The sequence below is a fragment of the Canis aureus genome, chromosome 24, assembly GCF_053574225.1.
Source record: "Canis aureus isolate CA01 chromosome 24, VMU_Caureus_v.1.0, whole genome shotgun sequence".
NCBI lineage: Eukaryota > Metazoa > Chordata > Mammalia > Carnivora > Canidae > Canis > Canis aureus.
Window position 1 is genome coordinate 19,511,247 of NC_135634.1, and position 26,990 is coordinate 19,538,236.

The following is a 26,990-nucleotide window of genomic DNA, read 5'->3' on the forward strand; positions in this document are numbered from 1 at the left end:
AATATGAGCCCAAACAAGGTGTTCCCTTCTTTGAGATTAATATCTCATCCATAACATTTCTCTACACCTGGGATTTCTGTGATTACTTAGTAGCCATTAAAAGGGGATAATCCCTAACATTGTGGAGCTAGGGAGCCAGGTTTATTTATTTATTTATTTTTTTCTGTTTTTACGATCTTATCTCTGTTTTCTTGGGATGGGTAGGAGCCTAACTCTGGGCCTTTCCCTCATCTTTCCCTGCCTAGCCCCTCTGCTCCTAACTTGTTCCTAAATCAAAACCCTGGAGGGGATCCCTGGGTGGCTCAGCAGTTTAGCGCCTGCCTTTGGCCCAGGGCGCAATCCTGGAGTCCCGGGATCGGGTCCCGCATCGGGCTCCTGGCATGGAGCCTGCTTCTCCCTCCTCCTGTGTCTCTGCCTCTCTCTCTCTCTCTGTGTCTATCATAAATAAATAAATAAATCTTTAAAAAAAAAAACAAAAAAAACAAAACCCTGGAGGCCAGAAGGATAACATATCTGAAGAGCTGAAAGAAAAAAAAAAAAACCTGTCAACCGAGATTTCTACACCCATCAAAATATTGTCCAAAAAAAATGAAGAAGTAAAGATATTTCCAGATAAATGAAAACTGAAGGAGTTCATTACTAGTTGGTCTGTTCTACTGGAAATGCGAAAGGGAGTCTTTTACTTTGAAATAACAGTAGACAGTAAAGTGAAGCCAAATAAAGAAAGAACAACTGGTAAAGGTAACTACATAGGTAAATATACAGGCCAATAGAATTATATTTTTGGTTTGTAACTCCTCTTTTTTCCTAAATGAAATAAAATAGACAACACATATAATATTATAAAGCTATGTTAATGGCCTCACAATGTATAAAGATGTAATTTGTGACAATAATACATAGAAAAGAGTGAGGGCTGGAGATATATAGCAGCATAGTTTCTGTATACTTTTGAATCTAAGTTGGGTTTTTCTTTAAGATTTTATTTACTTATTCATGAGAGACAGAGAGAGAGAGAGAGAGGCAGAAACACAGGCAGAGGGAGAAGCAGGCTCCCTGTGGGGAGCCCGATGCAGGACTCAGCCCCAGGACCCTGGGATCATGACCTGAGCCAAAGGCAGATGCTAACCACTGAGCCACCCAGGTGCCCTCCAAGTTGGTTTTAATCAAACCAGGTTGTCTTAAGCTTAAGATGCTAATTGTAATCCTAAAGGTAATCACAAAAAAATAAAAATAAAAATATTCATAAAAGGTAATGGGAAGGAAATCAAAATGGTATATTAAAAAAATCAATTAAACACAAAAGAAAACAATAATGGAGAAACCGAGGAACCAAAAAAGAAGACATAACAGCAAAATGGCAGAAGCTCATCATTAGCAGTAACTGCTTCAAGTATCCAAATAAACGGAAAGGTTGGCAGAATGCATTAAAAGAAAAAAAACAAAACCAAAAACCCACCATGATCCATCTATATGTTGTCTGCAAGAAATTCATTTTAGATTCGAAGACGTAAATAGGTTGAAAAAGAAAAAATGAGGAAAAGGCATTCCATGCAAATAGTAACCAAAAGATAGCAGGAAAAGCTACACTAAGTAAATTTTCAGTCAAAAATTGTTACAAGAGACAAAGAAGGACATTATCTATTAATAAGAGTCAATACATCAAGAAGATAGAACATTTATAAATAGGGGCACCTAGGTGGCCTAGTTGGTTAAGTGTATAATTCTTGATTTTGGCTCAGGTCATGATCTCAAGGTCCTGCGATCAAGCCCTGCATTGGCCTCCTCACTCAGGAAGAAGTATTCTCTCTCTCCTTCTCCCTCTGCCCCTCCCTCTGCTCTCTCTCTTTCTCTCTCGAATAAATAAATAAATATTTTTTTTTTAAAGAACATTTATAAGTATATACACATCTAACAACAGAACCCCAAAATACCTGAAGAAAACATTGACAGAATTGAAGGAGGAAATAAGATTAGTTCTACAATAATAGCTGGAGACTTCAATATCCAATTTCAATATTTGATAGAACTAGAAATAATATTAATAAAGAAATAGACACTATAAATCAATAAGGACTAAAAGACAAATATAGAACATATAATAATTGCATAACACATGTTCACTTAATTCTTTTAAGTGAACATGAAAGTACTATAGGGTAGACCATATATCATGAATTTTCAGTAAATTTAAATAATTGAAATCATACATATTACTTTCTCTGACCTCAGGGGAATAAAGCTAGAAGTCCGTGACAGAGAAAAACTGGAAAAATAGCAAATATGTGGGAATTAAACAAAACCCACTTAACCTGTGGGTCAAAGAAAAAAAATCACAAGGGTAATCAGAAAATACTTTGAGATAAATTAAAATAAAAACACATTATACCAAAATCTAGGAGATGCAATGAAACTGCTCGGAAGAAATTTATAACTGGTCAATGACTATATTAAAAAAGAAGGAAGATCCCAAATTAACTCAAATTACACCCCAAAGGACTAGAAAAAGAAGAATAAATTAAACTCAAAGCCAGCATAAGGAAATAATAATGATTAGAGCAGAGGTATATGAAATAGTGAATAGAAAAGTAGAATTAATGAAATCAAAAGTTGGTTTTTGAAAAGATCAACAAAACTGACAAAATTTTAGATAGACTGACAAAGATAAAAGAGGAAAGGCTCAAATTGATAAAATCAGAAATGTAAGTGGGGGTCATTATTACTGGTCTTCTAGAAATAAGGTTTATAAGATAATCTATGAACAATCATACATCAAAAATTAGATAACCTAGATGAAATGGAGAAACTCCTAGAAACACAAACTACTACTATTTGCTTAGGAAGAAATAGAAAATATGAATAAATATATTGATTGAGATAATAATCAAAAGCCACCCACTGAAGAAAAGCCCAGAATCAGCTTGCTTCACTGGTAAATTCTAGGAAACATTCAAAAAAGAATGTGCCTGACACATAGGAACTACTCACTATTTTGGATATGGATACTAGGATATGCAAACTGGTAATTTTCATATTTGTGGAAAGTAAATGGGCTGGTTTAAAAATGTGTAATAGGGATCCCTGGGTGGCTCAGCGGTTCAGCGCCTGCCTTTGGCCTGGGGCATGATCCTGGAGTTCCAGGATCGAATCCCATATCAGGCTCCCTGCATGGAGCCTGCTTCTCTCTCTGCCTGTGTCTCTGCTTCTTTCTCTCTCTCTCTCTCTTTCTCATGAATAAATAAATAAATAAATATCTTAAAAAAAAATAAAACTGTGTAATAAAAGCAGGGGTGCCTGAGTGGCTCGGTTGGTTAAACAGCTGACTCTTGATTTTGCTTCAGGTCATGATTTTGGGGTCCAGGGATCAAGCCCTGCTTTGGGCTCTGTGCTCTGTGGAAAGTAGGCTTAAACATACTCCCTTTCCCACTGCCCCTCTCCCTACTTGTGCTCTCTCTCAAGTAAATCTCTTTTTTTAAAAAAGCGTCTTATTTATTTGAAAGAGAGAATGAGTGGGGGCAGGGGGAGGAAGAGTTGAGAGGGAGAAGCAGACTTCCCACAGTACAGGGAGCTAGACACAGGGCTTGATACCAGGATCCTAAAACCATACCTGACCTGAAGGTAGCTAACTGAGCTACCCAAGTGCCTTGACAAAGAAATCTTTTTTTTTTTCTTAGATTTTATTTTATTTATTCATGAGAGGCAGAGAGAGAGAGAGAGAGAGAGAGAGAGGCAGAGACACAGGCAGAGGGAGAAGCAGGCTCCATGCAGGGAGTCCGACGTGGGACTGTATCCTGGGTCTCCAGGATCTCACCCCAGGCTGAAGGCAGCACTAAACCGCTTGACCACTGGGGCTGCCCGATAAAGAAATCTTTTAAAAAAATATGTAATAAAAACCTAGAGATTGCTTTGAAAACTATCAGGCAATTACATAAAAATCTCAATTCTTATTTTCAAGAAGATGGTAACAATATAGGAGGTGTGACAAGTATAGTATTGCTCTGCTGTGATCATAGCAATGATTCAGGGTAGAATTCTACTTTGTGTATTTGACATTATTGCTCAGACATTCTAGAATGTAATGGATGTGATAATCCCTTTGTTACTTAGACTTACAGGTTTCCATATTTTGCTGCAAGTCCAATGCACCAGCAATAGTTTTATCTTTATTAAAACAGGATTTATTTTTTAAAAAGATTTTATTTATTCATTAGAGACACAGAGAGAGAGAGAGAGAGAGACTGAGAGAGAGGCAGAGGCACAAGCAGAGGGAGAAGCAGGCTCCATGCAGGGAGCCCCGACGTGGGACTCGATCCCAGGTCTCCAGGATCATGCCCTGGGCTGAAGGCCACCCACGCGTCCCTAAAACAAGATTTTAAACAAGCTGTCTTCCAGCATCCAACACGGTTGATTGAAACTACTTTACTGCGATAAAATTCTAGAAATCTGAGTTTGGGGCCTCAGTGAAGAACTCCCTCTCTTCCCCATAGGTAAAGTGGGCTGTAGGTTTTCTTGCTTTTGCCTAGAGGCTGGATACTTGAATCTCTGTGTCGTCCTTTCTAGCCTGGGTGATACTAGCATGGGGACCATTCTTTGACCAGGCCTACAACTCTGTCTTCACTTAACAGAGCAGTCACTACTATCACCAGCCCAACAGTGGAAAGTTGTTAACTCTCTGAACATCTTTTATAGCCAGATGAACTATGTTAAAATAATATTATTACCAAACAATTTGATAATAATACGGCATTATTTTGTGTCTTCAAAACCATTTGACATGACCTGTAGAGCTGGGCTTTAATAGACAAAATGAGTTCAACAACAGTTGAAGTCATGACAAAAATGAAAGCACCTTGATGGATAGGTTTATGGTATAAATTGTGGTAATGGTTTCATGGGTGAATACTTATCTCCAAAAGTTGTCAAATTAACTATGTATAGCTTTTTGCATGTCAGTCATACCTCATTAAAGTGTTTTTTTAAAAAGTGAAAACACCTCCAGTTGCTTAATTTTTTACAAGGCAGGTGTTACGCTGTTTTTGTATATCTTTAATTTAATCTTCTTGACGATTCTATGAGGTGGGTATTGTTGTCATCATCCCATTTTGCTGATGAGAAGTTGAGTGCTAAAGACTACAAAGCGTTTTGTAAGTCACCAAGGTAGGATTCGACCTCAGGATTGCCTGACTCCAGAGCAGGGGCTCTTAACCATTGTAGTATAGTGCTCTCCTGCCTCCTGTGATGGCATAAAGGATTTTATCAGAATGGATGATTTGTGGTTGAAACCCGTGGGATGGGAACCCTTAGCCTAATTTTCTCTACAGCAGTGCTTGAAGATGCAGCAGGATAGGAGCAACTGATGAGGCTGAATCTTTGATAGTCTGGCGTAACAGAAGCTGAAGTCCCTCCCTCCTACCCCTTCTACCTTGTGATGGATTTTGAGGACCCTTCACATTTAGTGAGCAGTTTTGAGAATTACCTGGGCTACAGGTGAACACTTCTATATTAGTACCTTGATTTAACAACCGGTTAAGACTTGAGTGAGGTAAGAGACTCATTTATTAACAACAACCAGTATGGTACTACATGCCACGTTAGAATAAAAATACAGTAGTAAAATACGGGCATGAAATAAAGGATATGGTGACTATCCGAAAAGATACAGGTTTTAAGAGAAGCAATGAAACTTTTGGGCATGCTTTTTCAAGCCAAAAGACAATATAAAGGAAGAAGAGCATACGGATCCTCATAAAGCATCTTAAATAGTTGTGTGATCTCGAAAGTCTTGGGCTTTGGTTTCCTTGTTCATAAGGGAAATTTTTTAAAAAAGCAAATTCAAAACCTTTATGGAAAGTATTTTTGAAGTAGTTAGCACAGCATTTTTTTGGGGGGCGGGGCACATTTCTGTGAAAGTGCTTTTCAGTTATCTGTAAGCCGCGGAGCCTCGTGCAGCCCCACTTCTCTGTGGGGCGATTAAGGACACAGCCCCCGAACTGTGCACTTGCAGTGTCCGAGGAGTTCAAACAGGTAGTGGACAGGCAGAGCCCGACCACCTACGGTCCACACGAGGAGGGGGGGCGCGTTCTCACCGGGCTGCCTCTGCCTGAAGGTGCGTGGGGCCGTCCGACCCCGCCACAGCCGCCAGGGCCGGTCCGTACTGTCAGCCCTGAGTCTCGGCGTCCCCTGCTCTCCTAGGAACACGGAGACCGCCTTCTCGCAGAGGCGCGCTCCTCGGTCCTCAGGGCGGGGCGGGAGCCGCGCAGGGAACAGCTCCGCTCTATCACGGAAGTTCGCTCCAGGAACGGTTTTTCCCGCCCGCCCAGCCGCCCGCAGACTCCAACCACAAGCCCGCCGCCGAGGCGGAAGGCGCCTCGCCGTGAATCCCTTAGGTAATGTCCGCCGCGGCGACCCAGCTGGGAATGGTAGTTTGCGTGAGTCCTCCAGGGCCCGCACGCAAGTGCAGAGGGGGGCCGGTGGAGACTACATTTCCCAGGAGCCCTCGGGTCGGGGGGCGGAGCCGGCCTTGGGGGCGGGACTCCAACCATAGGCGGCGATTGTGGCGGCTCATTCATAAGTGCAATGGTGGTTCTTACTGTGGTTTGAGTGGACTGAGAGGCCGAGGGACGGCGGAGCGGTAATTTGTGGATGGAAGGAGCCGGGGGGGGCGCGGGGGTGTGTGTTTGCAGCGTGGCGTCCCAGTGTGCCGGCTATGTGTGGGAGGGCTGGCTCCGGCGGGACGAGGGCGGCGGCGGCCAGCGCCAGGTCGGGGTTCGGCCCAGCTCCGCGCAGTTTGTGCGGAGCCTGCCTTTCAGGGGCTCTCGCCGCCCTTCAGGTGTGCTGTTCAGGAACGCTGGGAACACGGCCGGCTCGGGCACACAGTGCGGAGGGGCGTTGCTTTCCATCGTTGGGCCCGGCGGTCACCGATGACCATCAGGCAAGAGCAGTCTTTTAAGGGTTTACTGTGGATTCGCGGTTTTCGAGGACCTGCGTTTTGGGAGACTGATAAGTCATCTCCTAAACCAGCTAGTTAAACGGTCGAAGGGTGACTTGGAATTAATTGCTCGTGTCCTCTTTTTCCTGCCAGGATGCAGAGCATTAATCCCTCCAGACTGCTTTAAGAATATTTACGTAGCACTCTGGGGGTAGCGAGGCTGTGACTTTGTTTCACACACATCTTCGTATCTAAAAAATCCGAGTCCGCATACTAATCCTCTCTAGGCATTTTACTGTATATATGTGTTCCCATTAGCAAGGCCTTAATATTAATAATAAGTAGCAGGTTAAAGTGAAACAGTATTTTTATTCTTCATGCTGACAGTAAATACACTTTGGGAATCATATTCATGAAATTGAAGGAATAGAGCTGCTTGTTTTTAAGTGGTTTGTTTTAAGATGAAGATGTCTTGAGTGCTGCAACACAACCATACTTGCACTTTTTAGTCTAGTAGGGAACTTGTCTAGTTTTTGATGTCACAAGATAACCTTGTAGCTTGTGTCCTTCCTACACTTGATCTTAGCCAAAAGGCCGAGAAGCCATGCTTGTGTCCTTCCTAAATCTGGATTTCAAATTTTCCTGCTGAAGTCTTTTGAATTTAACATACATTACTAGGTTGATTTTGGTGAAAAGTTGTTACCTTTTAGGCAGGGTTTCAACTAAAAAATAATTAGAATTAATTTGCTGAGAACAGATTTTTAAAAATTATTCAGTAAAAACAGATATTCAGTAAACTGCCCTGATCTTAAGTGTACTACCCAAGTATATACCCCGGTGTAATCACCAGCAGCAAAGATAATAACACTCCCTATCAATCCTGAGGGCAGAAGCCTCTTCTCAGTCAGTGCTAACCCCAGCAAGATAGATAACCATGAGTCTGACTTCTGTTCTTATAAATTTATTTTGCCTATTCTTGAACTTCATATTAAATGGAGACAGTGTGAATTTGTTGAGACTTGGGCTCAACATTACTCATCCATGTTTTTTGTAGTAGCAGTTTTTAAAAATAAGTGAACAGCTGTGGTTCTCAGACTGGGATATCAGTGAGAAAAATCACATTGTCACTTTGGTCTTTGTTTATTGAATAGTTTTGCGAGCATTCCTTTAGTCTTGTTTTTTCTCTGAGCAGTTCTACAAACTGATGATTCATAGTATTTGCATATACGAATTGAACATTTTTAACAACTGTACCCATGACACTATTTCAGGATCCTACTTAAGAAAATGGAGTACAGTTATGTATGCCATTATACACAGCAAAGCAACAAGGGAATCAGCAGTCTCTTGTTTTAAAATTCCATTAAATCCAGTTTTAATAAAATGACACTTTTTTGTTTGTTTTTGTTTTTGTTTTTTTAGCCAAAAAACTTTGTTTTTATTATTAAACCTTGTACAAACCTGAAAAGTAAACAATAAACTGGCAATAAACAACATGAAGTCTTCCCTCCCGCAGGAAGGAAGTTCAAACTGTAATAAATTAATATGTCAAACTTAGTTAAATAAATAAATTAATAATGAATTATTATTAAATTAAATGTCAAACTGTAAGCCATAGGCAGAAGTTTACTGTCAAAAAGAGGGAAAGTACACAGCAAGGCCATAAAAATCGGACAACCACATTGGGAAACACTTGACTCTGTTTATGTAATTGTTAAATATTCCAAAAACAGTTCAGTCTTCTGCAACAACAACCAACAAAGTGTATCACAGGACGCTCCTGACAGTCCCACTGGCAAGCTCAGTGCAACAGGGGTAGCTACGGGCTCGGTGGATCCAATTACGAAACAAAGAACAGCTTGTGAAAACAGTTCCCTTTTTTATTCCACACGTACTGTACACACAACCGGAGAAGGGCAACAGCTACTCCATTATTATTTTTGTTGTTGTTGTTCAGTGATGTAAGCAGCACTTATAGAAGTTACAAGAAAAATCCTGTAAGCATCCAATCCACCCAGTGAAGAAACGGAAATGTAAGGCTTTTTCTTCACCTTGTCTTTGCACCCTCCCCACCCCCACCAAGAAAAAGGCTCAAGTATTTAAAACAATTTATAGGCGTATGACACTGTCTTTTGGTTCTTTCTCATTTCTCCCCTTAAAGACATGGTTATAGTAATTCTTTCCTTTCTCCATCCTCCTCAACCTACAGACATGCTTTTATTTCTCTTGTCTTAAAAAATCTTTCTTCACCGTGCTTCCCTGTTCAGCTACTGTCATATTTATTTCCTTCCCTTTATAACAAAATTCCTGGAAAGAGTTAGTTGTCCTCAGTTTCTCATTCTTGTATGTATTTCCTCCATTCAAGCTTTTGCAGCCTTCCTCTTCCCCCAGGCTGCTCTCATTGAAGTTATCATGACCTTTACTTTGCTCAATTCTATAGTCTGTTCTCAGTTCTCCTCACCCTTCATCTCTTAACAGCATTTAACACATCTCTTTCTTCCTTAAAACATTTTTTTCACTTAGCCTCAAGGACGCTGTACTTTCTGCATCTTCTCTCTTTTGTCTACCCTTAGTCACTTAATGACCTCACCCAATGTCAAGGCTTTAACTATCTTCTGTATCCTAAGGATACTCACTCATATTTATACTTCACAGTGTTGGCTTCATCCATGAATCCCATTCTTGTGTGTCCCGCTGCCTATATGGTGGTGACTGGAATGTCTTAAAATGTCTGAAATTCAACTCTTGATCTTTCATTCCCCCAAACCTGTTTCATCCCCAGTTTTTTCCATTTCGGTTAATGGCAACATTGTTCTTCCATTTGCTCAGCCAGAAAATTTTAAGGAAAGAAGGGGAGGACCCTGGTGACCTAAGGAGTTTTGGTAGATGATAAAGGAGAACTAGTAGATGATATAGTTAGATCATATGAGGTTCAAAATTTGTTGGTGTTTATGGTGGGGGAAGGAGAATCATCTAGAAGCAAAAAAGGGCAATAAGGAAAACACATATCTACTTCTAGGCCCATGGTACAGAGTATGGGCTCTGTTGGAAGAAGTGTTCTCAGGAAGTTGAGATGAGGTTGACGGTAATAGGAGATTTTGCTAGTGATGGACTTTAGGGATGGAGATGGAATAGGCATGTACATGGACATCAGAGTATTAGAGGTAAAGGTAAAGGGTGGCTTAGGAGCCAGGTCCTTCTCATGGTGATGGATGTAAATAAGTTTAAACACATAAAGAGATAAATGCTGAAGAATTCAAGGTAGTTGGCAGTAATGGGGCTGTAAGAATAGGTAGGGGCATCCTGCAAATGAAGGTTTTCAATGTGAAGGCTGGGTCTTACTCTGCCTCTCATAGCTGCTCCTTGTCCTTCCTCCACCAGGTCTTTAAGTTTATCTCCTAAAGGAGGGCTCCCTGTCTACCTTATCTGGACTTGCAAATCTCCTTCCCCCACGTCGTTTTAACTCCTTAACAGTTATTACTGTATAACATACTGTATAATTTACTTTTATATGCATGTATTTTCTCCACTAGATTCTGACTTATTAACTGCTATATGCCTAGTGACTAAAATAATACCTGGCACAAAGTAAGAACTCAATGAATATTCATTGAGTAAAATCAATCATACAGAGGAGGAAGAGCTTATCTTCTGTGTGGTGGCCATTTAAGTTTATTGCACAGTGACTGACTTACACTAGGAATTTGGTTATTTTAGGGTGTGATTCATAGAGAGTAGTTGTCCTATGATATGAACCAATGTAATTTTTACTGTTAAACATTGAATGAGCACAAATACTTTATAATACTGAATTTATTTTCAATAATACAACCTTAGTTCTGATTTAATTATAACTTACAAACATTTATAAAATTTCTTCTGTTTGTCAGGAATGGATGGTGCTAGGCATAGATGAAAATGCAGGTGACTATATCTTCAAAGAACTGACAGCTTGGTAGATTATAAACACAAAAGCAAAGTACCACTAATACTGAGATGAATGCCAAAATAGTGATGTCAGAGACCTCTGGGAATACAGATGAGGGACTGCTTGGTGGGCAAAGGGTTAGAAGGGGAATGAGGCAGTAAGACAAAGTGAGAAACCGTGCCAGTGAAGCCGTGGGGACGGTGGTGACCTTTGTAACTAGAGAAAACATGGGTTCCCCAGTTGGACAAAGAAGCCATGTTGGACTAGGGCCCAAAGCATGGAAGTGTTTAATATGGGTAACATTTGATAGTGATTGTGGCTTTTGGTAATCGAACAACTTAGAAGGTACTTTAACTCCCACAGTGTTAGGTCAACTGATTTAGTACTTATATAAAATCATCAGTAATCAAATGATTAGAAGGGAACTTGGGTTTTTGATTCACTCAATTTGGATGTTTTTAAGACTTAAAAGAAACCACATAGCTTAATGCCTAACTGGTTGCAGTCTTTGTATTTGAAATATTCAGTAGATTTTTGTGCTAGTTCAAGTTTTCATAGAATAGCTTTAACCATTGCTTTTTGTTGGAATCTTCTTTCTACAGGTTTTGGAAATTAATAGCTCTTCTAGCTTTTACATTATTTAAATATAATAGTGTCATTGAACTAAAATGTTCCTGATGCCAACCTCTTCCGAGTTAAACAGTGGGCAGAGCTTCTTAACCCAGTGGATGACCAATCCTTCTCGGGCTGGGGTCATATTAAATCGTGGATTTCCTATTTTGGAAGCAGATGAAGAAAAGCGAGCAAATGTGAATATTTCTACCAGCTTTCCTGTTAAAGCCTCACGTTTTTCAAATAGCTTCAGCTTTATAAGTGAAGAAGATTCACTTCATGAAGAACAGAAGTTGGAGTCTAACAGCCCTTATAAACTACAGTCAGATAAACCTGAAACACATACAGTATTTCCTTTAACTAAAGAAGGACCACAAATAGTGGCATGTCAAGATGCTCCTGGACACTGGGAAGACAACAAAAATGACTTTATCTCAGATCTTTCGAGTGAATGCAAAGAAGTGGCCTATAAAGACCCACTTTTTAAAAAGCTTGAACAGGTACAACAAGATTCAGCCTAATATGTATTTGCGTTATTTCAAGTTTCTGTTGATGATGAAAAGTCACCTGTTCAGAGCCTCTTATTTCTTCCCCTTTCCTGTAAAAGCCTCAAAATACTAAATGTTGCCTTTTGTCTAATGTGAACATTATCACAGGTTTGATATGTAAGATATAACACTTGAGGTCACAACATCTTTAAGTTTCTGTTTTATTTGGTAAAAACTAAATTAGAAATGGTTGATCAAATATTAGGGGGACAAAATTGATCATAAATGTATGGATACCTTCCTATTTTAAGAATCCTTGGATTCAAATGATTTTTTCTGTTTCTTAATTGGGACAGTCGATACAGTTTCCTTCATAAGAAATAGCATTTTGGAGTTTTGGTAGCAGATGTAGTTACTTAGTAATCTCTCTTTGAAACTCTTTATCAGAGATGATATGAAAAGGAAGAGTAGAGGGATTAAGATAAATATAAGGAGCAAAGATCCATAAAGAAATATAAAGTGAGTTTAATCAAATTAATTTTATGTTTGAAAAGCTGAAAGAAGTACAACAGAAGAAGCAGGAACAGCTGAAGAGGCAGCAGTTAGAGCAACTACAAAGACTCATGGAAGAACAAGAGAAGCTGCTTACTATGGTGTCTGGGCAACACACACTCCCAGGTATTTTTTGCTTAGAGCCTTCACTTAGTACAACAGGGGACAGTTACATACATTTCTCACCTTTAGTTGTTTGGCAGGTTATTACTACCATTTCTCTATCATATACTGTAAATTCCAGTTTTTTTTAGGGGCCTTGTAGAGAATTGTGAAATCGTGGTCATGTTGTATAATTGAGATAAGTGGGAACTGTGCCATTCTGGAGCATGTGTGTCCTGCTTAAAGGCATTCATATTTATTTATATTAAACTTTTAAGAAGACGTAGCAGCATAAAAGATCTACAGCCAAATTTGGCCCAGAGTTCCTGGCTTACAATCTTTGCCTGAAGAATAAAAAACTCCTTGGGGTCATAAAATTAAATATGTATAGAAGCCACTCTGCTGAGCAGAAGAACCACACCAAAGATGTTTTCTATGGTGGTAGATGACAGAATTGTTTTGTTGTATGCTAGATCAATTACAAGAAAGAATGACAGGATTATCAGGAGAAAATAAACCTGTTGAATGTGATCTAGAACAGTGGTTTTAAAAGTTGTTTGACCATCCCACATTATAACAAAAACATTTAAACTCATAATTTCAAAGAAATTTCATAAATCAGCCCTTATTGGTGAGCCTGGCATGTAGCAAGGATATTTTCTATTTATTTTATCCTATTCTTGGTCATTAAAAAAAATGCCAGTTGTGATTCTGATGATAAAATTACTAATGGATTGTGTCCCACAGTTTAGATCTGGAGCAGTGTGTTTGCTTCTCAGGGCAACCTTTAAGAGACACACTACTGATTTAGGAAAAGTGCCTGTTCTGTTCAGAGGTTGCACTGGGAATTGAGAATACAGAGAAGAAAAGACATTGGCAGAGGAGTGTGTGAAGTGTAGCTGGATGGGATTTGGGGATTGGTAGTAGTAGTAGTAATGAGAAATGTACCAAATGAAGAATGGTTTAGAGAATAGGATGCTTATTTAAGCAAATATAGAGAACATAGTGTGTGTCTTGAACTAGTTGAATGGTTCAGGGTTCCTTTATGTAATACATAAAGAGGATAATCAGGATCATTTAAATAACAACCTGTGATAGATATAGCACTATGGTAGAGCAATAGGAAAGCAGATTTCAGTGTTCTTAATATAACAACTAACCCTAATCAGTTATAGAACATTGCTTTTAGGGCAGTGGTTTTCATAGTTTGGTCTCAGGACCACTTAATACTCTTATATTACTGAGGACCCCAGAGAGCATTTGTTATATGGGCTATAGCTGTTGATATTTACTGTATCAGAAATTAAAATGGAGAAATTTAAGAACTAATTCACTTAAAATAATAACCAGTTACATGTTATCATAACTAACATTTTTTTTTTAAAGATTTTATTTATTTGGCAGAGACAGCACAAGCAGGGGGAGTGGCAGACAGAGGGAGAGGGAGAAGCAGACTCCCTGCTGAGCACTGTGGGACTCTATCCCAGGAACCTGGGATCACTACCTGAGCCAAAGGCAGATGCTCAACTACTGAGCCACCTAGGCACTCCATAGCTAACATTTTTTTTTTAATTTTTTATTTTATTTTATTATTTTTTTAATCTTATAAATTTATTTTTTATTGGTGTTCAATTTGCCAACATATAGAATAACACCCAGTGCTCATCCCGTCAAGTGCCCACCTCAGTGCCTGTCACCCAGTCACCCCCACCCCCTGCCCACCTCCCCTTCCACCACCCCTAGCTCGTTTCCCAGAGTTAGGAGTTTTTCATAATATTTTTTTTTTAAGATTTTATTTATTTATTCATGAACATTTTTTTAAAGATTTTATTTATTCATTTATTTATTCATAACATTTTTTAAAGATTTTATTTATTCATGATTTTATTTATTTATTCAGAGAGAGAGAGGGGCAGAGGGAGAAGCAGGCTTTCTGCAGGGAGCCCGATGTGGGACTCAATCCCTGGACTCCAGGATCATGCCCTGGGCTGAAGGCGGCGCTAAACTGCTGAGCCACCCGGGCTGCCATAGCTAACATTTTTTTTTTTTCAAATTTTTTTTTTATTGGAGTTCAATTTGCCAATATATAGCATAACACCCAGTGCTCATCCCGCCAAGTGCCCCCCTCAGTGCCCATCACCCAGTCACCCCAACCCTCTGCCCACCTCCCTTTCCACTACCCCTTGCTCGTTTGCCAGAGTTAGGTGTCTTTCATGTTTTGTCACCCTCACTGATATTTTCACTCATTTTTTCTCCTTTCCCTTTATTCCCTTCACTATTTTTTATTTATTTTTATTTTGTTTAATAAATTTTTTATTGGTGTTCAATTTGTCAACATACAGAATAACACCCAGTGCTCATCCTGTCAAGTGTCCACCTCAGTGCCCGCCACCCAGTCACCCCCCACCCCCTGCCCATCTCCCCTTCCACCACCCCTGGTTCGTTTCCCAGAGTTAGGAGTCTTTCATGCTCTGTCTCCCTTTCTGATATTTCCCACTTATTTTTTCTCCTTTCCCCTTTATTCCCTTTCACTATTTTTTATATTCCCCAAATGAATGAGACCATATAATGTTTGTCCTTCTCCGGTTGACTTATTTCACTCAGCATAATACCCTCCAGTTCCATCCACATCGAAGCAAATGGTGGGTATTTGTCATTTCTAATAGCTGAGTAATAAACCACATCTTCTTTATCCATTCATCTTTCGATGGACACCGAGGCTCCTTCCACAGTTTGGCTATTGTGGACATTGCTGCTATAAACATTGGGGTGCATGCAGGTGTTCCAGCGTTTCACTGTATCTGTATCTTTGGGGTAAATCCCCAGCAGTGCAATTGCTGGGTCTTAGGGCAGATCTATTTTTAACTCTTTGAAGAACCTCCACACAGTTTTCCAGAGTGGCTGCACCAGTTCACATTCCCAGCAACAGTGCAGGAGGGTTCCCCTTTCTCTACATCCTCTCCAACATTTGTTGTTTCCTGTCTTGTTAATTTTCCCCATTCTCACTGGTGTGAGGTGGTATCTCATTGTGGTTTTGATTTGTATTTCCCTGATGGCCAGTGATGTAGAGCATTTCCTCATGTGCTTGTTGGCCATGTCTATGTCTTCCTCTGTGAAATTTCTGTTCCTGTCTTTTGCCCATTTCATGATTGGATTGTTTGTTTCTTGGATGTTGAATTTAATAAGTTCTTTATAGATCTTGGATACTAGCCCTTTACTGATATGTCATTTGCAAATATCGTCTCCCATTCTGTAGGTTGTCTTTTAGTTTTGTTAACTATTTTGCTTTGCAGAAGCTTTTTATCTTGATGAAGTCCCAATAATTCGTTTTTGCTTTTGTTTCCCTTGCCTTCATAGATGTATCTTGCAAGAAGTTGCTGTGGCCAAGTTCAAAAAGGGTGTTGCCTGTGTTCTCCTCTAGGATTTTGATGGATTCTTGTCTCACATTTAGATCTTTCATCCATTTTGAGTTTATCTTTGTGTATGGTGTAAGAGAATGGTCCAATTTCATTCTTCTGCATGTGGATCTCTAATTTTCCCAACACCATTTATTGAAGAGACTGTCTTTTTTTTTTTTTCCAGTAGATGGTTTTTCCTGCTTTGTTGAATACTAGTTGACCATAGAGCTTGAGGGTCCCTTCTGGATTCTCTATTCTGTTCCATTGATCTATGTGTCTGTTTTTGTGCCAGTACCACACTGTCTTGATGACCACAGCTTTGTAGTACAACCTGAAATCTGGCATTGTGATGCCCCCAGCTATGGTTTTCTTTTTTAATATTCCCCTGGCTATTCGGGGTCTTTTCTAATTCCACACAAATCTTAAGATGATTTGTTCCAATTCTCTGAAGAAAGTCCATGGTATTTTGATAGAGATTGCATTAAATGTGTAAATTGCCCTGGGTAACATTGACATTTTCCCAATATTAATTCTTCCAGTCCATGAGCATGGAATATTTTTCCATCTCTTTGTGTCTTCCTCAATTTCTTTCAGAAGTGTTCTGTAGTTTTTAGGGTATAGGTCCTTTACTTCTTTGGTTAACATTTTTTAATGAAAAGGCTTCTCTAAAAAATTAGAAGAATGGCAGAGTTTTATATATTTGAAAATCTCTTTTTAATTTCTGTCTTAAAAGAGCTCAGCTTCTATCTGCTTCTGTGTTCAACCTCTTAAGTTATATTGTTTTGCTTGAAGTATGTGAAAAAAAAATTCAGCTTCACATGGGTGTTTAATTGGAAAAAGGAAAGAGGAGTACTGTAATAGCCTTTTCAGGTACTTGTGGTTATTTCTTTGATGGTACACCCAAATCTAACAAGTGGCCGTTTCTTAGTGGTGATTCATAGTATAGAGTCTGAAACAATACTAACGTACTTTTTAATACTCTGTTACATAAAATACATTGAATATCTTGGCTTTTTTTTTTTTTTTTTTTTTATCTTGGCATTTTGAATGACTCTTATCATGCATGATCTGATAAAATTGTGCTTTGGTTACTTGGAAAATAGTGGTTCACTGAGTTATTTGGGTCTTTAAAATACTGTAATATCAAAAAATTATATCCATTAGTACACTACAGATCTCATCATAAAAGGCCTGAAGTATTATGAAGCTGTTAAGCCCATAGTGGTAGACATATTTAATGAGTTCTCATTTGTACTTGAAAGTTCAAATTTTACCGTTCTTAACAAATACTGTCAGTTATTTTCCTTGAAGTAACTAGCTCACTTGTTTCATTTTTGTGGAAATATCTATCTGCCAAGTACCTATCTATTTACCAAGTACAAGTAAAAATGATGTTCTTTGAGAGAAGTTGTTAGTTGAGCTTACAACTCAAAAAATGACACAGTCTTGGTTTGTAGCAGAAGTGATTTATGTATACTTTTTGTTTTGTCCAATACAATGTTCAGAAGATGTGTACTCAACAGTTAAAATTCAATTAAAAAATTAATAATTTTTGTAACTTTACCTAGGACATTCTTAAGGAAAACTGTTTTTTCTTTTCTTTCTTTGTTTTTAACTGCAAGTGCTTGGTGGTGACTCACACAGTGACTGCTAGCACAGTTGGGTGCTGCTGTCCTGCTTTTGAGTGAAGACACCAGGAACTTCCATTTTGTTCTTGCATCATCAGTGCATGTGTTGGCAAAGTGAAAAAGGCAAATACTATCTTTATATTTTATGAAAATAGATTTGACCTGGTAGATGCTGTGAAAGAATCTTAGAGACCTTCAGGGGTTTGCAGACCATACAGTTTGAGAACTGCTACTTTGGGCTATTGCACTTTTATCAAAGCGATCTTCAATCTGAAGTGGGATGACTATTAGTCAAAAATATTTGGATAGGGAGAGTATTATTGTAAAGGAAAGGAGGTCAAACCTGATAATCAGGACCTACCTGATTTCCAGTTTTATTTGTGGGTTGGAGGTGAGGCAGATGGGTATGAGCCATCCAGGCACTGCTAAAGGTTTTATTTTTAAGTAATATCTACAATCAATGTGGGGTTGAACTCCCAATCCTGAGAGCAAGAGTCACATGCTCTACTGCCTGAGCCAGCCAGGTTGCCCTCACTTCTAAATTTTGTTGAGACATTCTAGGATAAGAGAGGTATAGTGGCAGGATTTCAAGGGGATGGTACAGCAGGTAGGATGGAGATTTGCCATCTACCGTTCAAGAATTAGAAATTAGAGATATATTAAAAAAAGAAATTAGAGATATATAGAAGAAGAATCTCTGTGTTTATTTCAAAAGCAGAGACTAAAAAAAAAAAAGTCTAGAAGTAATACAGGAAATTTAGAAACTACAGAAATGTACAAAACAGAAAAGTCATCCATAATTCTACCACCTGAAGATACCAAAATGTTAACAGTAATCTAGAGGAAAGTTGTTTTTCAAGGCTGTGACACAGGGCATTTGTCATTAGGAACTATTCAGATCATTTGCAGCCATCTGCATTGGTGCTCTCTGTGTTTGTCATGGGGTTGCAGAGTTGACAATTCCAGCAGTGTTTCTTATAGATGGAACATGAATAATGCCTTCCAGAATTTGCAGTACTGCAGCTCTGCCAGGTATCCGCTGTCTGCACATGAATTGTAATATAAATATACCCTTAATTAAAATTATGCAAGAGTCATTTTTAGACTTTTAAAATGTCATGATTTTGTTGGAGAGTGTTTCCTAATAAAGAAGAAAAACACTTTTTTCACTTTGGAGAAAACCTGGTGAGTAGGGATCACTAACAGAAAATAAAATATTCTAGAAAGTTAATAGTTTTAATGATTTTTTTTATTTTTTTTATTTTTATTTTTTTTTATTTTTATTTTTTGATTTTTTTTAATTGCAAGGTTTAACCCTACTACCTGATGATCAGAGCCAGAAGTACAGATCTCCAGGAAGTCCAACCACCCTAGAGAAAAACACACCCTTCCTACCATCATATATCCATCAGAATCAAACCCAAGAAAAAATGCACACTTCCAGTGTTTTAGCTGATGAACAAAACAACTTCTGTAGAACTACTCATCCAGATTTTGTCTTAACTTCAAAAAGTGGTGCTTCTCTCAGTTTGTTTTGTGAGGCACAGTATCAAGAAGCACTTGTGAAAAAAAATGATCTGAAGGAAGAAAACCATAACCATTCTATAGGTGAGTTATTTCTCTCTTCTGTTTCTAATTAGCAGTGTTATCAAGGTGTGCTAAGATAAGTCCTTTCTGCATTTTTTTCTTGTCCCTTGTGTCTTTAATTCTGAGCCCCTACATGTTGCACAGTCAGTGATCCTGGATTGGATATAGAGCTGGACATAGAATTTGTGACTTTCTAAGAACAATTGCAGTACTCATGCTGACTTCATACCTCACAGGATAGTGCAGGGTCTTCAAGGTAGTGAGTTCCTTGTATGCCATTTTAATTTGAGAGCTTAGAAATAGTTTGAGGTTGATTTAAAATGTGCATGGTGATGGTGGTGGGAGGACATGATAGAAGATGTAAAATGTAGGAAATAGGTTCTTGATGGCAGTTAATTATTCAGAAAAGAAATCCCCTCCAACCCCGGACATTCCATTTGTCCTCACTGCATCTCTGTAATCCCAGCACCTAGCATGTTCCTGCCAGAGTACTGACAGTGGCTGATGATCTGAACTCATGGAGCTCTCAGGGCATTTGCTTCTGGTCTTTTTATTTATTTTTTTTTTTTTGACTCCTTTTTCTATGCCCCACTCCCCCCTCCACTTTTTTTTTTTCTTTTTTTTTCATTTTGTAACTGTGGAATATTGTATAATTGTGTTCTTTGCCCTCTCAACATGGAAAATGGTTATGGTACATTCTGTGGTCTTCATAACCATAATTTTTTTAAAAAGATTTTATTTATTTATTCATGAGATACTGAGAGAGGCAGAGACACAGGCAGAGGGAGAAGCAGGCTCCATGCCGGGACCCTGACGTGGGACTCGATCCTGGGTATGCAGGATCAGGCCCTGGGCTGAAAGCGGCGCTAAACCGCTGAGCCACCCAGGCTGCCCCCTAACCATAATATTAATGGTTGTCATCATTATGCTAGTCGTCAAATAATGTACCAGTATTTAATATTCTCTGCAGTAGGGCTGAGGTGTTTCTCATATTTTGAATTTAAATTTAATTTTCAATTTTAATGGTGTTTTCATGAATATGTTCTTTGGAGTAATAAAAAAATATAAATATGACAGAAGGTGTCTACACTTACTACTTATACTTAGGATTGAGCACCTTTGTGCATAATAGTTTATTTCTAATTTGGAATAGTTCCTTAGAATGGAAGATCTGATGCCTTTAAAATATTTTTAAACAGTATACTCTCTTAATCTTTTATTTTGGAAAATGATGAACATCCGGAAAACTTAAAAGTCCACTGCAATGATTAGCAGTAGACCTTGATTCAACAGTTAATATTTTGCCATATTTACTTTCTATATATATTTGTATTGTGTATATATATTTATACCTACCTCTGTATCTCTGTCTACATTTGTATGTAATTTGCTCAGTCATTTCATTGCAAGTAACATGCAGATATTATATCATTTTAAATATTTCAGCATGCATCAAGTAAAAAATTAGAACATCCTTCTGTACAGCCCCAATACTATTCTGTAATACTCAAATCCATTTTAGAATTCCTATTATCCCAAAAATATCTTTTAAAGGTTTTTTTTAATAAGTTCCAGTCAAATTCATCTATTACATTTTGTTGTTAGGGCTCTATAGTCATTTTTAATTTAGAAAAGCCCACACTTTCATAACATTAACCTTTTGGAGAATGTCATGTTTTAATTAGGGTTTTATAGTTTATTTTTCTCATATTAAAGAAATCCTTGAGTGTTCTAAAATCTTTGGCATATATTACTTTTTTTTTTTTAAGATTGATTTATTTCAGAGAGAGGGAGTATGGGTGAAGGGGTGGAGGGAAGGACAGAGAGAGTGGGAGAGAGGTAAACTCCCTGCTAAGCACGGAGCCCATTGTGGGGCTCACTCCTACAACCCTGAGACCATGATCTGAGCTGAAATCAAGAGTTGGCTGTCCACCTGACTGAGCCACCCAGGTACCCTGGTATAGCATTACCTTTGAGAAATATTTTTTTTAGAATAGTAACTTGTAAAATTCTCAAGTTTTAAGATTTTATTCTTTATCTTTTGGAACTGAATTTTCCTAATTTTTATCCTAGGAGAAGATATTTTACCATGTTGGGAGAAAGTGACCGAACCGATTCAGGAAGGGAATGATGAGAATGTAAAAAAAATTGGTGGTTCTTCAGAAGTGGCTAATATTGAAGAAAGGTATCATCTATGTTGGAAGGAATAAGAAAAGTGACAGTTTAATGTAATAGCCAGCTATTAAGATAGAACATTTTCTTTTTTTTTGAAAGACCCATGGTTTTATTGTTTTTGTTTGAATATCCTTTTAAGTATAATGTTGAAGATACGACTTATCACATTGTTAGCAACAGATAACGGTTGGGGAGATACATTAGTTCAAGTACCTTTGACATTGTATTAGAAGAACTGAGCAGGTTTTTCACCAAAGAGAAAAAATCTGGATAAAATTAGTCTTCTCTCAAATAGTTAAGCAAATCCCGTTTTGGCAAAGACAGAAACAAATTAATATTGAGTCTCACTTTTGTTGTCACCTATAAATTATAATTAGATAAGTTTGGTTACAGAATTTAAAAATCTTATAACAGATAAAATAATACTGAGGTTTATTATTTTCTTAGATATTTGAAATATTTTAATATATGTTATGGATGGGCAAATGATTTCTGATTATTGCTCTATTTAGATTGTCAAGGCTCCTTAAAGATGGATATTTGATGAACTATTAAAAATTATTTTAAAGTGATACAATGAATATGTTATTTCAAAAGTTAGTTTACAGGCATTGTATGGACTTCAGAAGATTTTTTTTAAAATCATGTGTAGAGTGTTGTATGCTTATGTATTTTGGGAGATGGAGTGGGATTATAGCTTTCATTGGATTCTTAGAGGGGGGTCTGTGACTTTGAAAAAGGTTAGTTCGTAGTGTAGTTAAGGGTGTCTGTGTCAGGCACACTGTCAGATATTCACCACATCTTTATTTGCATATTCAATAATTTTATTTTTATGATTAGACCTATTAAAGCTGCAATCAGAGAAAGGAAACAGACATTTGAAGACTACTTAGAAGAACAAATTCGACTGGAAGAGCAAGAACTGAAACGAAAACAGCTAAGGGTAGGCATTTCCACTATTCTGATTAAGTTAGCTAAGGCTTTAGAGATTTGTTTATAGTTTGTGTTAAAAATAACTTTGAGATAACTTGGATATACAGAATTAATTCAAATATTTTTCTCTATTTTAGGAAGCAGAAGGGTCATGCCTAATCAAAGCAAAACCAAAACAACCATTCTTGAAACGAGGAGAAGGTTTAGCTAGATTTACTAATGCTAAATCTAAGTCTCAGAAAGGGAGAGAAAGTAAACTAGTGACTAATCAGAGCATTTCAGAGGACCAACCTCTGTTTAAAATGGATAGACAACAATTCCAGCGGAAAACTGCTCTTATAAATAAGGAACTGTGTACAGAGAACCCTCCCATTAAAAAGAGCAATAAAGGTAGAGCCAAGAGTGGTTTTGTCACACTCAATCAGAAGCCAAAAGTGATTAAGAATAGTAACAGGAGAAGTCTTCCTCCATCAGGATTGAAAATACCAGGAGGGAAGAAATGTGATGTGCAGTTTAGAGACCAGATCAAACTAGAAAAAAAAGTTGAGTCTAATAATAGAGAAAATGTACCCGAGTGTGCAAAACCTTGTGATATTGGTTGCAAAGTCTGGAATAAGACACAAGGTAAAGACAAACTTCCTCTTTCGGCAGGACTGGTCAGCTGCATGTCTTCTAGTAGCCCCAAAAATGAGACCTTGAAAAAGTCAGAATCTTCTCTTGATATTTCTCTTCAGAAAAAGTTAGAGAATTGGGAACGAGAAAAGGAAAAGGAAAATTTGGAGTTAGATGAATTTTTGTTTTTGGAACAAGCTGCTGATGAAATATCGTTTTCCAGTAATTCCTCATTTGTACTGAAGATCTTAGAGAGGGACCAGCAGATCTGCAAAGGTCACCAGCTGTCTTCCACCCCTGTCAAAGCTGTACTACAGCAGGAGATGGGGACACTGGATCCTGTTACTCAGTGTAACCACAGTGAGGCCCCAGACTGTACAGAACCTGGAAATGAGGATGAATGTGAAATCACACCTGACCAACCTGATTCAGCATTCTCACCTGAAGGATATAGGGAACAGTCCTGTGAAGTCAGTAGGAGAGCATTCCAAATGAGCACTTCTGAAAACCAGACTCGGTGGAATGTGAGCAATGATGAAGGTGTCATGGAGAGTGACAGTAGCACAGACTCTGAGGAGCAACTTGACGTTACCATAAAGCCATCAGCTGAGGATAAAGAGAGGGGTTTCAGCAGCAGGGAAGATAGTCCACAAGTCTGTGATGGCAAGGGGCCTTTTAGGGATGCTGGGACTCAAGAAGATGATAAAAAGAGAGATGTTGATTTAGATCTGTCAGATAAAGATTACAGTAGCGATGAGTCTGTCATTATAGAAAGCTTGAAAAACAAAGTTTCTGAGTCCTCAAGAAGACCTTCATCCATAAGTACAAGTGAAATTGACTTTGACGATGAAAGAACTTGGACTGACCTGGAAGAGAATTCATTTAAACATGATGCTGTTCTTGGGAATGAGGCCGTTTATGGGACTCCTCAAACAGCCTACCCTAAGGATGAAATATGTGTATTGGACAAAACAATAAAAAGGAAAGTTGCACCAGTCAAAAAGGGAGAAGACTTGAGCAAACCCAGTAGGAGCACAAGCCCTCCTCCTACATCGGATCTCATGATGAAATTCTTCCCTGCTTTGAAATTGAAACCAAAAGCAGGTTCACACTTAGGAAATGAACCCAAGTTAAACCCAAGTCAAGACCAACCACCTGGTAAGCAGCATTATAAAATAGGTATTGGGATGTTCTAAATTTCACATTTACCTTATCAGTCTGCTGTCAGAATGCTTAAAATCCTAATCTTTCTCATTGCTCAGTAGTGTAATTAGGTGATTTGATTTGTTTTGTAGATCTAAATAATAGTCACTAGAATAAAAGGTTGGGATGCATTGTGATTTCAGATTTTTCAAATTTAAGCCTATGCCTTATTCTCAAGGATTTATTTATTTATTCAATTTTATTTTTAAAGATCTTATTTATTATTCATGAGAGACACAGATAGAGGCAGACATAGGCAGAGGGAGAAGCAGGCTCCCTGTAGGGAGCCTGATGTGGGCCTCGATCCCAGGACCCTGGGATCACAACCTGAGCCGAAGGCAGATGGTCAACCACTGAGCCACCCAGGTGCCCCTCTTAAGGCTTTAGAATTAATTAATTTATTGTAAAGTGAGGTAATACTTTTATAACCAGAGAGTACCCAATTTATGGTTTGTGTTACGGTGAACTTTTGTGTGTGCACTTTTTAAAATGACTATGTTTTTACTTAATTTTTTTTGCTACCTCATGCACTGACTTGCTAAATAGGACCAAGAAGAAACACAGTGAAATTGAAGTGTCCTTTCTTCCCTGGACATGGACTCCTAGTTCCCTTTCCTAGAGGAACTTACATTCCCATTTCATTTGTGTATTCTAGAAAGATTCTGTGCATATGAAAGCATATATGGGGGGGATGGGTATATAATCTTTCCATACAAATGAAAACATGTTTTTTTATATACCATTCTTCACCTTTTTTTTAAAGATTTTATTCATTTCATTTATTTGAGAGAGCATATGACAAGGATGGGGAGGAGGGGAGATGAGGGATGCAGGGAGAGGAGAGGGAGAAGCAGACTTCCTGTTGAGTGTAGAACCCAACACAGGTTTCAAACTCAGACCCTGAGATCATGACCTGAGCCAAAGGCAGACCCTCAACCACTGAGACACCCAGGCATCCCTGATGGGCATTTTTTTTTTAAAGAATTTATTTATTTATTCATGAGAGAGAGCGAGAGAGAGAGGCAGAGACACAGGCAGAGGGAGAAGCAGGCCCCATGCAGGGAGCCCGACATGGGACTCGATCCCAGGTCTCCAGGATCAGGCCCTGAGCTGAAGGCGGTGCTAAACTGATGAGCCACCTGGGCTGCCCCTGATGATGGGCTTTTAAAACTCATGTTGAAAAACTCCTTTCCATTATATCATATTATAAACTCTGAATGCCTAGGAAGGCATAAGTGCTTTAAAATACAAATTATAACTTAAACTAATACTCTGATTTTAAAAATAGTTCTTTTTGCAGAAAGTTTGGAAGCTTATAGAATAAAAAGTGTTTACAACTATCCAAAGTTGATGTGATATCATTTTGAGATATTTCCTTCTAGTCATTTTTCCCATGTATTTTTAATATGGTACAGGTATTTGTTAAAACTTACCTTTTCTGGGGCACCTGGATGGCTTAGTTGGTTAAGCATCTGCTTTAGGCTGAGGTCATGATCCCAGCGTCCTGGGATTAATCCCTGCATTGGGCTCCCTGCTCAGTGGGGAGTCTGCTTCTCCCTCTGCCACTCTTCCTGCTCATTCTCTCTCTCAAATAAATAAATAAATAAATAAAATCTTAAAAAAAACCTTACCTTTCTTTTTTGACCAGGTGTATAATATACGTTGTCTTTAAAACTTTGTGTATTTTAAAAATGGTTGCAGAACATTATATGAACACATTATTTTATTCAGTAATTTCCTTAATGTTGGATACTTGTTATTTTTCACTATTAGGAATAACACTACAATGCATATTTTTATGCAAAAATAAGTTTTTCAAAAGGGTAGTGGAAGGACAAGTATCAGCTATTTACTCTTTCAATAGGAAATTTGGTATGGAAAAAGTCTTAATTTGTATTTTTGTGACTATTGGAGGTAAACTTTGATTTTGGTGTTGGTTAGTGCTTTAGCTGTCTTGTGAATTACTTATTTATGTTCTTAAGCTATTCATATATGTGTATATATTTATTCATTTTTTAAAAATTTCTTTTTAAAGACATTTATTTTTTTTGGAGAGGGAGAGACCATGTGTGAGTGGGGAGAGGGGCAGAGAGAGAGGGAGAATCCTTTAGCAGACTCCTTGCAGGGTGGGGAGCCTGACATGGGGCTTGATCCCAGGATCCCAAGATCATGACCTGAGGAATCAAGAGTCGGCCATTCAACTGACTGAGCCACCCAAGCATCCCTATTTATTTATAACTGAAAGAAAGGGAAAGAGCATGGGAGCTGGGGTAGGGAATGGGGGAAGAGGGGAAGAGAAAGAAGCAGACTGACTCCCTGCTGAGCTCAGGGCCCAACACATAGTTCCATCTCACGAACGTGAGTGAGATCATACCTGAACTGAAACCAAGAGACAGTCGTTTAACCAACTGAGCCAGGCATATGTTAATGGGAGTATAATTGATGTATAACATCCTGTTAGTTTCAGGTGTACATCATAATGATTCAATATTTTTATACATTACAAAATGATCCCATGATAAGTCTAGTTACTATATATCACCATATAAAGTTTTCAATATTGGCTGTTATCAAAAAGACAAAAAATACATGTATTCGTTTTTTTTTAAAAGTATTTGAATTTCTTTTTATGTGTGATGTTAATTCATTGTCAGACTGATACTCTTGAGGTTAAATAATGCCCTTAGATTGGTTTCTTCTGGAAAGTTAGGCCAAAGTAATTGTTGTTGTTGTTATTAGAAACATTGTTTCTCATGCATTTTAATAGTACTGATGTTTACAATATTTTTGGCTCTTACTGTTAATAACTAGCTAATGTTTTTGCTGCTGAAGACCTTTTGTGAA

At 38.2% G+C, this 26,990-nt stretch overlaps 1 protein-coding gene across 5 annotated transcripts in view; it reads left to right on the forward strand.

Moving 5' to 3' along the window:
• The first annotated feature begins 4,200 nt into the window (after nt 1–4,200).
• CPAP (centrosome assembly and centriole elongation protein) overlaps nt 4,201–26,990 on the forward strand; it is a 54,065-nt gene continuing 31,275 nt past the window's right edge. For 2 of the 5 annotated variants that reach the window (XM_077868494.1, XM_077868498.1), the window contains exons 1-7: nt 6,510–6,631; nt 11,459–11,968; nt 12,511–12,634; nt 18,945–19,244; nt 21,297–21,408; nt 22,239–22,341; nt 22,469–24,101. In XM_077868494.1, coding sequence (XP_077724620.1) covers nt 11,525–11,968; nt 12,511–12,634; nt 18,945–19,244; nt 21,297–21,408; nt 22,239–22,341; nt 22,469–24,101 — 2,716 coding nt within the window. In that variant the 5' untranslated portion in view covers nt 6,510–6,631; nt 11,459–11,524. Of the gene's footprint in view, nt 4,488–5,273; nt 5,488–6,219; nt 6,387–6,509; nt 6,632–11,458; nt 11,969–12,510; nt 12,635–18,944; nt 19,245–21,296; nt 21,409–22,238; nt 22,342–22,468; nt 24,102–26,990 lie in introns of those variants that run through there. The other 3 variants (XM_077868497.1, XM_077868495.1, XM_077868496.1) reach the window with 3 other exon arrangements.